Source organism: Tenrec ecaudatus, chromosome 9, assembly GCF_050624435.1.
Source record: "Tenrec ecaudatus isolate mTenEca1 chromosome 9, mTenEca1.hap1, whole genome shotgun sequence".
NCBI classification, from domain to species: Eukaryota; Metazoa; Chordata; class Mammalia; order Afrosoricida; family Tenrecidae; genus Tenrec; species Tenrec ecaudatus.
This window is the reverse complement of record NC_134538.1, coordinates 2858680-2870822: the sequence shown is the minus strand read 5'-3', so window position 1 is coordinate 2870822 and position 12143 is coordinate 2858680. Positions and strand designations below refer to the sequence as shown.

The window sequence follows — 12143 nt, the reverse complement described above, 5'->3', positions numbered from 1 at the left end:
GCCCCGAATGTCAGCAGATCATGGCCCCAGCCCCCCCTCACCATGCTGCGCCCCCATGAGACAACCCAAGCACATCAGTGACTTTGGCAGGAAACTTCCATGGGGCCACCATGGTGGGTGGCAGGGAATGAGAGGTTGGAAGCACCGCCCCTGGCCAATGGAAGACCCTCTCCAAAGCCTGAAAGCCTTCAGTCTGGGTGTGGATTACCCTACCCAGCCCCCTGGCCCCCCAAAGAAATCCAGACTCACTGTGGAAGCTGCTGGTGCTGCAAGCCTCTGCCGCTGCCACGCCTCGCTGAACGGGCCCTTCTGGCACGGCCCTTCCTGACAGTGAATGCGGGGAGAGAGCAGGGCAGGGGGAGAGAGAAGAGACGGGGTGAAGGGAGAGGCAGGAAGCATGGACAGGTGAAAGAAGGGAGGAGAAGGGGAATGGGCGTATTTTAACAGAATAGTATCGCTCTCCTGGCCACAGCCTTCACACATCTCTCCCACAGCATGGGCGAAGACTTCCAGACCCCTCATTCAGGAGTCCACCCAGAGCTAGCCCTCACCGTGCGGCAGACACACACTGTCTTTCCACTCTCTGCAAGGGCCACCCAGCTGCCTCCTTGAGAGACACCACCATGTGGCAGGGGATGCTCCAAAGGCTCAGTGCCTGCTCTCGACAGAAGGGATCTTCCAGGCATTTTAACCCGTTGAAAGAAAATAGATGTCACCTAGGGATTTCTACCCCTTCATCCAAAGAAACAGCACATTCGCCCAAGCTTCCGCGGGCATATTAGTCCAGACTGCTTCGAGTAGAAATCCCTAGCTTGCCACGGTTTTGGGGGATCCACACTTGCTCTGGCAGCCTTTGTGGTGTGGGAAGGAGGCCTGCTAACCGGCTGATGTCTGCTGGAGCCCCTTGCTCTGCCGCCCTGCTGTCAGTGGAGTGGGCATCCACAGTTCCCAGGATGGCTCAGGAAAGGCCTCTTGAGCAGGTGGCATGTGGGCTGTGGTGAAGGAGGGGACTCTCAGTAATCCCGCAGTGGCACCTCTCTCTCATGTACCATGTGGGTCCAGAGCTATGACAACACGCAGGAGACACGGCTCTCCCAGGGAAGCGGAAGGCCAACAGTCACAGGCCTGTGAAGCATGGTCATGGTGCAGCGGCTGTCATGGGTGTGAACATGGCGACACTGAGGAGACCCTCCGAGGGAGACAGGGATGTGGGGATCACTGAAACCTGATGGCGGCAGCGAGGAACAAGGAGACAAGGAGCAGAGAAGGGCAGATGTGTGGGGTGAGAGTGAGGTTAGGAAAAGACGGTCTCATGCGAAAGTGGACATGAATCAGTGCTGTTGAGAAATGGGTTGGCTAGGGTAGGACTTAGGGGGGCAGTTGTTGGAGGAAGGGCCGGGAAGATGAGTTCCCACAGGCATTTTGAAAAATGAGTATTTATTCAAAACTCTTAAACTAAGAAGTGAAATGATGACAAGGTGGAGAGGTTCGGCTGATGTGCCGTGGAGCGGCAGTGTTGGGATTCAGATAGCAGCTTCAGGTGACTGCCTGGATTCAGGTGACGGGCAAGCCCACGAGCCTGGGGAAGCGGGGTGCAGTCAAGAAAGACATCGCCAGACCTGGTGAGGCGTCAGGTGTAGGTGACGAAGATGGCAGGGGGAGACAAAGACACAGAGAGGTAAGTGACAGGGGAGATGGCAGCTCCCATGAAGACTCGATTTGGGGGGAACACTCTTTAAGAAGCAGGTGAGTTTACGAGGGATGATTACATTTTATTTCCAACAGGCCAAGTGTCCACTGCCAACCAGCTCAGGGCAGGTTTGCAGATTAAAAAATCGAAGGGAGAAGAGGTAGAAGCCGAAAATGTACATGGAAACAGCTTCGGCCAAAAAGTAAAATGTCGTTAAAAATGAATGCGAGGGTTTCTAAGTAGATGTCTAAAACAGTGGTGCCGGAACTGTAAATGAGAGGAAGAAGAGAAGAGAAATCAATGAATGAGGTAAAGCATGGCCGAAGAGGAGGATAAACTGGGAAGCCACATGTTGCTAAGACAGTGAGGAAGAACATGAAGCATTAAGTGGGCAGTGTGGGTTATTAATAACGTCGTTCCATAGATCGTTTAAAAATGGATTACATTTGAGGGAAGACATTTGAATTTGGCTGTGATGAGATAATTAGTGACCCCACAAGAACATATTTAATGAAGTGGTAAGATCAGAAGTCTAAAAATTAAGAAAAATGATGAACACTACCCATTTTCATAGCCAAGGAGAGAAACAGAAGCTGGAAGAGACAGAAAGGTCAACGGAAGATTTTTCTTTAAGGAAGCGACTGAGTTTTCAGTGTAGAATGAGGGAGAGAGGCTGTAAGGTAGTGATGTGGGCAAACACGGTCTTAGAGTGAATTCACTAGCAGGCAGGCCGGGGAGATGACAGATGATAAAGCGTGAGGGAAGAGATTCATCTTGGGAGATAGGAGCAAAGAATGCAGACCTGTGAACGTGTACTACATCCCAGGCAGGTAAATGTGGTCTAATATTTCTTCCCAACCAAGTGTGCAGATAGATTACCCGGGAGGGCTTCAGAAAGTTCATGTGACAGAGAACTGAAACATAACGGGACATTTCCACGAATTTCTTGGAGCTCTCTCATAAATACTCTTTCCTAGTAGAGACATATGTGCTTGCTCACGCACAATGGTGCCTTGAATTACCATGCACCTTGCCCTTATCCAAATCCTCTCTATCACAGAGTTAACCCCGAGAATTTCGGAACTGCGAAACAGTAAGACTTTAACGCTGTCTACTGTAATCTTCTGTCCAAAGCACACACCTCTATAATGTGGCTCCCTGGATTTTCTGGAAAAAACAATAACAAAAAAAACCCACAGCGGGCAGAGAGCCAACTCTCTTACAAACAGATAGAGTCTACTTTCAGACAACAACAGCAACAACAACCAAACCAGCTCCCTGTCATTGAGTCGCTGCCGACTCAGAGTGAACCCACAGGACAAGGCAGAACTGCCCTTGTGAGTTTCTGAGACTGCAACTCTTTATGGGAGAAGAAAGCCCCACCAATCTTCCACAGAGCGGTTCATGTTTTTGAACTCCTGACTTTTCAGTTAGCAAGCATAACTGGTAACTACTACGCTACCAGGCTGCTTCAGATAATAAGGGTAAGTTCATGGCCTCTGGCACTATGCTTCTCCCCACCCCCATGCCCCAGACTGTGAAATATATGCAGAGTTTTCTATCCTTGCTACCACTGTGGCTACGAAGAGGTGACGCAGACAGCAAGGATGGCCCACAATCCCTGCGAGCCTTTGAGCTGAACCTTGGCATTGTGACTGCTGGTCATCCCTGAATCCAGTGCCCTAGAGGATCACCTCCAATCAACTGTTCACCAGTAAGGACACCATCTCTTTCCCACATGATGCACGTTTATGGAAGGTTCACTACACACCAGATGTGCTGTCAGGCATGAGGAATGTGTGATTGGTTCAATGAGGCACGCACACTGTTTGCGGAAATACCAAACCACTGGAAACACGCACGTGTCAATGGATGTCCTTGAGAGCACATTTTCACAATAAACATCTTTCCACAACCACTTACAGAAACCCAGGTTGAGGTTTCAGGCAGCATGTTTCCTCTCTGACCAGTTCTCCTGCTTCCAGCGTCCCTTCCTCTCCCTTCGGTTTCAAGGAATCTTTGCTACGTTCTTGGGATTGCACTTGACTCAAATCACCATGCTGACTGCTTTATTACTGCTCTATAACCCAGTTCCTGGAATTGAGGTCTCCTTCCTGCTGTGATGGCCAGATATTAGTCATGCCATAAAATTTTGGGGGGAGATGGAAGGATGGGGGTTGGTGGGAAGAATTCTAGAAATGGCTCATGTTTCCAGAAAATAAGTTCATGTTTCTAACTTTTATCTCTACCTAACTCCACAGGGGAAAAAAAAACTATCCTGTTAACAAATTCTGTTCATAAATCATCTCATGTTGCTAGAGCATTCCAACAGCTTCCAGAAGGATCTTTGAATGGAGAGCAAGGATTTAGATGGCATCTATCAGGATTACTACGTGACATAGGTAGCACCAATCTCCCTTCCTGTACTCATGGGCGACGTCACTAACTGATCGTCACGCAATTGCCCCTTAGCCTAGATGCGGCTCAAATTCTCCACCTCTGCACCCAACTCGAGGGAATTTCTGACAGTCAATCAGAACGGGAACCTAAGCTAAAACCTGCTTGCCATCCCTAAGTCATATACTAGTTGGATTGTGGTGCTTTTATTTACAGATAGCAAAGGAGTAAATGAAGGCAATTCAAAGACATAGAGAGCATCAGGGCCCATACGGAGGTGACATGCAAGCGTTTTACACTAAAGAAATTAAGGCTGGTGTTTTTAAGATCAGCATTAAAGGTGTGAGCACATACATACACTTGTCATAAACTTGTCTGAAAAAAGTTCAAGTGGTTCTCAGGCCATCTTGGGCCAGTTGCATCACAAAAAAAAGAACATGCTTTCAGAAAGGGCACTGGCTGGTCCTTGAGGCCAGTGAAGAGGGATGGTCACACAGGAGGATGGCAGTCATCCCCTCTTGGCTTAGGGCAGGGGAAAGGAGATGGCGTAGGCAAAAGACAATTTTGGTCCCAGTTGGCAAGTCAGAAATCTCTGTGATGAGATGAATATATCGCTCTCACTTACCTATCTGTCTGACTTATCTGGTATTGCTATACAGAATTACCAAAAATAGGTGGTTACAACAGAAACAGAAATTCATTTTCCCACAGTCTGGGAGCTAGGAGACCGAATTCAGGGTGTCTGCTCCAGGTAAGGGCCTTCTCTCTTTGTCTGTTCTAGGAAAAAGTCTTCTCATCCCATGGAACTCTGTTGCTGGTCAATTTTCATGTGGTACGGTATCTCTCTTCCCTTGGTTTCTCTTGTGTGTTTCGCGTCTTACAGATCTCAACGAGATTGACGCAAAACACATCCCACACGAATCCTGCCTCATTAACTTACAGAGGACAACCCACTCCCAAACGGGTTCATGAAGGCATAGAGTTTAGGATTGGCAACACCTATCTTTGGCAGACACAGTTGAATCTAGAGCACCGTTACTCATTGGATTCCTCTGACTTCTTCCTCTTTCCGTAAGCTTCTCACCATGGTCAGGCTTCCTACAGAGGCTCACTCTTCGGGAGTGCATGCTTTGATCCTACCCAACCTACACACTGACTTCCGGTGACATCGGACTCGCAGAGACTCTGGAGAGCAGAGTAGAGCTGTCTCTTTGGGTTTCCAAAGCTGAAAATCTTTACGGGAGCAGACTGCCTCCTCTTTCTTCTGCAGAGCAGCTGCTCAGTTCAAACTCCGGACCTTTCTGTTAGCATCACAGTATGTTATCCACTATGCCAGCAGAGCTTTTAGATAACCCGGTCCACTGTGTATATTAGAAAACTGCTCCTCTGGCATGAACTTTAGTTCCATGTGTGTTAATTATTTTGCGACATGATGTCAGACCTCTTCACGATAAGGAGATGGGTGGGTCATTGGTAGGACTCGGGTCCCCTTGGCTTTTCCTCAGGTGATGCTACCGTATCTCCCAGATGTGTCCACCCTGAACTCTGCAGACTATTTTTGTCAGCAAGAGAGGACACACGAAGAACACTTAAGATTCCAAAGGCCAGTAGGGGCATTCCTCATGACCAATATCCATTATGGTACTAGAGGTTTTTTAATTAAGTCAGTTTTGTATTCAGCACCTTCTATGCGAAACCCACTGTGCTAAAATGGGATGCGTTTCCCAGATAGACTTCGGGAAACTTATTCTGCAAAGTGGTACAGAACTGACAAGGACTTCATGATCCAAAGGCATGGCAAGAGAGAGAGAAAGGTCAAGGAGTTGGGGGCTGGCACACTGGGTAACAAATGGCCATCCAGACAGGCTCACAACTACCAGGTCCAAGCCGGGGAGGATGACTCGGTTTGGAGGAAAGCCAGCTAAGTTATCATGGTGACCGGCAGAGTGAGAGGAATAGCATACTGACCGCCCACTGCCCATCCACCTTGGGAATCCTGGCTCCCTTTTTGTGGAGCACACATAATCATTTTCTAAGCACAGGCGATCACAGAAGTCACAGTGGGTCTGGTGGCGAGGAAGCCCAAGCCGACAGTTGACAAAGCACCTGCACATGCGCTGTGCCATGCCGCGCACAAGAACAGGCGGTCGTGCACAAGGAGCTCATCAAAGAAGGAGAAAGGAGAAAGTTCTGGACTGACACCAGGCATGTCCCCCACCTCCAGGTCACAAGTCACTGAAGAATGCCTTCAGAGAGGCCTGGAGACCCGTGTTCCCATTCTGAGGACATTAGAATGCAGGGTCTACAATGGCCCAAACTTAGTATTTGTTCCTCAAACAAAACCCACCAAAGTCATGGCCATCAAGGTCAGTTGGATTCCCCCATTTGTCACCAAGGAGAACTGAGCTGTAGGGTCTTCTTGGAAATAATCATCTTCCCACAAGGGCAGAGCCTTTAGGCGGGTATGAACCACTAACCTTTAGGTTAGCAACCCATCATCAATCATAAGGGACAGAAATCTGAGTTCTTGTTAAATGACAAAACCAAGACCCGTTGCTGCCAGGTTGCTCCTGGCTCATAGAGACCCCACGCCCTACAGAGTGGGATTGCTCCCGGAACTCTGCAGGGCTGCGAGCTTCGTAGAAGTGATTGCCAGGGCTGTCTTCCATCTCACTGTGAGGTGGTTTCGAACCACCAACTTGATGATAACAGCCCAGCCCAGACCACTTACACTGTCTAGGCAACTGGTGGGGAGCCCTGGTGGCAGAGGAGGTTATGAATTAGGCTGCTAATCACAAGGTCAGCACTTTGCAGGACCAGGTCCTCCACAGGAGAAAGTTAAGGTTCCCAGATCCCATCAAGCCTGACAGCCCTGAGAACCCCAAGAGGCAGGTTTCTATGGGACCATGGTAAAGTTAGGATCCACTCAGCAGCAAGGTCTGGGGTTTGGTTTTGGGGTAAGGAACTATATTTGAGGAGGCCTGGTGGGAGGGAGGTATACTAGTTAGGCTACTAACTGATAGGTCAGCAGTTTGAAATTAGGAGCCTCTCAGTGTGAGCAAGATGAGGCTCTGAGCTCCCGGCACCTCAAAACCCACCAGGGCAGCGGAACATTGTCCTCTGGGGTGGCTGCGATGCAGGTGAGCTTTGGCTTGTTTGCTTAGGCATTTTGTTTAAACAAAACACAGCAAAATGAAATCCGAAACCCTGGCATTCCTTCTGACCCCCAGTCACTCTGTTGGATACGCCTTCGGGTTGGTTTCTGAGGCTACCATTCTTTATGGGGACAGACAGCCTCCCCGGTCTCATCCCAGGAAAGACCTTAGTTTGTTACTTGAAAGTAGATAAAGTGCCTTATATATAATTTCTACTTTATTCACTCGCATTGACTAATAATACCCATCTATTGCGTGCCTAATGGGTACCAGGTAATTTGCATACATTACCTCCTGTAATGTGCACAGAGAAGAATGTGTTCTCGTGTTTTTCAGATGAGGAATCCAAGGCTCAGTGAAGTTAATCAAAGTGTCCAGAGGTTACTCAGTTGGTAAAGCAAAGCCTGGGAGCAGAAGGCCATCTGCTGGGTTCAGTCAGCGTCAGCCCCGCTCACCATCTCTCAGACCTTCTCCTGGCTGCTCCCCTGCACACATGCAACTATTCCCGTGGGATTAGCATTCAGGGGAGGGGGCAACACCTTTGTATGGGCCCAGTCTTCTGCTTCTCCTCCTCCTCCAGCTGAGTCACCAGGACACCTGAAAGGCTTTGAGGATTAGGAGAGCAATACAATTCCCTACCAGGGGGAAGCCAACGGAACACAATGTTCTCTTTACATGCAAATATCTTAATTACAGCTGGTAAAGAAGATATTTGTATGGAAATTTATGGATCTTTATATGTTATATATTCAGTTTGCCTCTCAGAGGCTGGCGCAGAAAGGGCCTTTTCCACTGGAGGAGCCCAAACAGAGCCCATTTTGATATATCCCACTGTCAGGTGCTAATGGCTCTGCCATCACCACCCTCTCCAGGAATAGAAAGAGGAGGCCCACAACCATATGTGAACACCGATTGGTACTGCCCTCTCTGCACCTTGCTGAGGCCAGGCTCCAAAGCACACATGCGCAGGGTTCCTCCAGCATCTTTCTGGTCTTTTGTCTAATCTCTCTCTCCACAGAGATATCTGCTTGACCACAAGCCCCGCAGCCATCCTGGCTGCACTATCCCCAGTGGCAGAGTCAAACAAATGCGTTTCAAATTCTAGGGAGGTGAGGCCACGTTGAGGAGAGGCCTGGAAATCGCTCTCCAAAAGAGGTCAGTGTGTATTATTCTTCTCAAGGCAGATAGCTTTCATTTAAAGCAATGGATCAATGATAATTGCCTCTCCACAGATCTGTGGACAGCACAGACCCAGCTGGGTGGCCCTGAGCGTCTCAGTGTTCACCTGAGCGAGTTGCTGTCTGTGTCATACTGTGAACACACGCATCTTCGCTAAAGCTATAGGATGAAGTAGACATGCTTGGCTGCAGCTCTTGCTATTATAAGGCAGGGGGGTGGAAACAGAGCCCCACTTTAGCTATTATATATATATAATCCAGACTGAAGTGCCAAGGGACCTTTTCTAACCGCCACCCCTCGATCAAGCCTGGCTGCTGACCTAACCTAACCAGTGATGGCCTAAAGAAAACACCCCTTTTCTCTGAGGCTGAGAGGGGCAGGATTTTACAATCAGCCCCCACAGGGTCTTTCCACTCTAGTCACACACACACACACACACACACACACACACACACACACACACTGCCATAGCTTGTTCTGGGGGCTCTTCATGCACAGCATTATCGATAATTCTTTACAATGGACCCCCAGAAACAGACAAGATGAAGGAGGCGAATGTCATAGCAGGTAGGCCCCAAACCCTGGCCTGCCACGGTCCTGTGGCCATCCTGTAATAAATTCTGCATGGACACTTGGAATTATGGATCTGGGACCAATCATGCAATTTCACCTGTGTTACCCACCTATGTCTAAGTTCCTGCTTTTAGCAAAAGCTTGCGTGTGTGTGTGCACATACATGTTTTCTTCCTCGTTGGCCAGTGGTATGGTCATTTTCTTTCTGTGGACATCTCCCTAATCTGGACTATGTCGGCCCTTCATAGCTGCCTGCGGCTTTTCCCTGAAGCCCAATCTGTGATGACGAGCTAACCCACTGCACGTAAGCGGAGCACGCCCCCCTTCTAAACGGCAGGAGGACTTCGTAAGGCAGTGATACATCTCCCGTTGATAACAGAGTCCCTCTGCCACAGTCATGAAGAGTGAGGGGGACACCTGGGCATCCCAGGAGGTGCGCAGGAATAGAGCCGGCAAGCCATCTGTCTGGGATGGTCTTGATGTCCTTCTGCCTGGGGCCACAGAGGTGAATGAGATGACATTTAAGGCTCCTTCCAGCTTCATGTTTCTTTAAAATAGAATTAGCTGGCATTTGCTCATCTGCTTCTAATGCTCTAGGGATTCAGCAGGGACTGAGAGACCTGAAGGATGCATTTAAAACAATCCACCCTGACCCTCAAGTTCACTGCTATCCTTTTTCAAGGTTACAACTCCAAATGAAAGGTAGCTTAGACTAGGGACAAAAGGAGTTTTCTCCACCGAATGCCTACACTGAATGGAAATGAGCTGTCCACGGCACAGCAAAGTAGTTGGAGAGAAATCAGGCACACTAATTAGACACCTAAGGTAAAATCCAGAACGGAGCATGCTCAGACTCAAGGTACCTATGCACCAGGGACACGGCATTACACAGGTCTGCCTGGACTCAGGCAATGCCATCAGCCAATACCTTCAAGCACACCTCCCCAGCCAGTGGGCATAGGAGGGGATAAGGGCAGGCTGCACGTAGGCACGGTTCTGTTGTTTGAGGGTTCACGGGTAAGCGTGGGCTGAAGTGAGTAAGTGCCCCTGGGCCCTCTGGGCCCTGCATTCTGCCTTGGCCTCTGGGGCGTTCCTGCTCCTGGTCCAGCCAGCGTGGTTCCACACTCCTGTTCTGGTATTCCATCCAGGTGGTTTTCCGTGCTCCTCTGAAGCGGCCATTTCCCTTCGCGAACTTTCCCACGCTGCCCGCCATGCTGCCTCGCACACTTTGCAGGGATGGTGCGTACTGTCTGAGACGGCAATGCCTGAACTTCCCTTTCCCTCATCGAAGTTACTTGGGTAAGTGCCTCTGCCGCCTGAATTCTTACAGCGTGAGACGCAAGAACAGAGGTAAACCAAGCCAGAAACTAACAAACTCAGCAAGCACCACTAAGTCCCCAGACCTGCCCTTCAGTTTACCTTGCTGGGCCTCCCTGACCCACTGGCTTCTCTTCCATACGCCATGGTGGCATAAGGCCTTGGGCCACTGCTGCCATGTCCTGACGCAGTGGTGTCTGCTCCCAGCTGTCTATTCTACATGTCCCTGCCAGGCGCCCCATCCTCACAACCATATTTATATCTCCATAGATGACAACTTTCCATAACTACCCATCAGTTTCCCATGCCAGAGCATTTGACCTTTCAAGGGCTTGCATAGCTTCGTCCATACTCCTCCCCCTCCAGGCCAATTGAGTGGCGTGCAAGTTCCTGATGTGGCTACCTCTGGGCCTTTGCTTAGTCTAACCCTTCACATCAGAATGTTCTCTGAAATTCAACCCAGGATGGTCTACCAGCCTCTCCACAGTCCCTCTAGCTACATGGATGTTGCCATGTGGAGAAGCTGCCACTGTAAATTCTGCCAGGGTTGGGAATGGAATCCTGCCCTTGAATGCGTGCCATGCTAGTGGCTAGGGATTTGGGTGCGAGGGGAAGGGAAGAAATCAACACGGGTAAGTGTTAGCCAATGTGCAAACTGGGCCGCTCAGCCTAAGGCTGAATACATGGACACACGGCTGAGAAATGCTGTCGAGAAAATCCCAAGGTTTGGAACACATCCCAGTGTTCCCCAAGGGTCTGTTTCTTCAGCAATGAAGCAGATGCTAGTGATCCCGGATCCCTGAAGTCTCCGGAAGGTCCCGAGAGGCCCCCTTCCTCTCCAGGGAGAGCACCAAGCGCCTTGTACAGGTTGGTAGAAAAGCCTGCCGTCTCATACATATGCAAAAGTGGGCATTTCTCCTTTGGCTGGCTTGTGCACAGGGGCTTGCCTGATCAACTGACGAATATCAGAGACGCAAGGAAACACCATGTTTTTGCATGTAATGTGCTCAGAGAAGTAACTCACAGGCACATAGGCATGGAACGTGCATGGAAAACGAATCCAATGAGCTGTACGGTTTATGGAAATTGTATGTCCGGGTATTATTTGTGCAAAATTGTGGCGCATGCCATTTGAAATTAGCATGATTCACTCATGGTTCCTTGCCGCGACTCCCACGGTCCTCCCTGTCATGGCTAGTTATGTACAGCCAGAGCAGCCGCCCCAGATCTCAACTCAGAGCCTACTGAAGTGGTCCTGGTACGCAGCCCACGGGGCATGGAGGCCCTGCAACAAGCGCTGGGAGAGTCTGGTGACTGGGACAGGAGAGGACAGAAAATGGCCAGGGGCCCTGATGCTCTCCCTTCAGCCAGACCAGCTCTGTGTTTCATCTACAGAATCCAGGGATCGCTTCTACACAATTGGGCACTATCAGTTAAGCATGGGGCTGCTAACGATAAGATCAGTCATTTAAACCCACTAGCCACTTCTCGGGGAAAAGATGAAACCATCAGCCGCAGTCTCCGTGAGCGGGAGGAATGAACTGGGTGGCAGTGGGTTGAGGGGTTTGGGTTTGGGTGAAGAGACATTTCGCATCTGAAACAGAAAATTGGAGGGGGTGGTTTGAAGACCATCCATCGTATCCAAGCTTCTGAGGCCATGGGTGCTCCCGTGGCCAAATTGTTGCCTTCAACACAAAACACTTGGGTTCACTTCCTGGCTAATACGAAGCCACCCCTGATCTGTCAATGGCGGCTTGAGTGTCGCTATGACGTCAATGATCTTCACAGGGGTTTCCAGACTAATATGGACTAGGAAGAAAAGCCTACTATTG

The 12143-nt window shown here is 49.6% G+C and overlaps 1 protein-coding gene across 4 annotated transcripts in view; it reads right to left on the bottom strand.

Annotated features, from left to right (window-relative positions):
- The window catches only part of NTRK3 (neurotrophic receptor tyrosine kinase 3), a 470484-nt gene that overhangs the window by 40711 nt on the left and 417630 nt on the right, over window positions 1-12143 (bottom strand). The window contains exon 16 of one of the 4 annotated variants that reach the window (XM_075557452.1): window positions 250-324. The exons of the other annotated variants lie outside the window; for them this stretch is intronic. Coding sequence (XP_075413567.1) covers window positions 250-324 — 75 coding nt within the window. The remainder of the gene's footprint in view (window positions 1-249; window positions 325-12143) is intronic. 4 annotated transcript variants of the gene reach the window in all.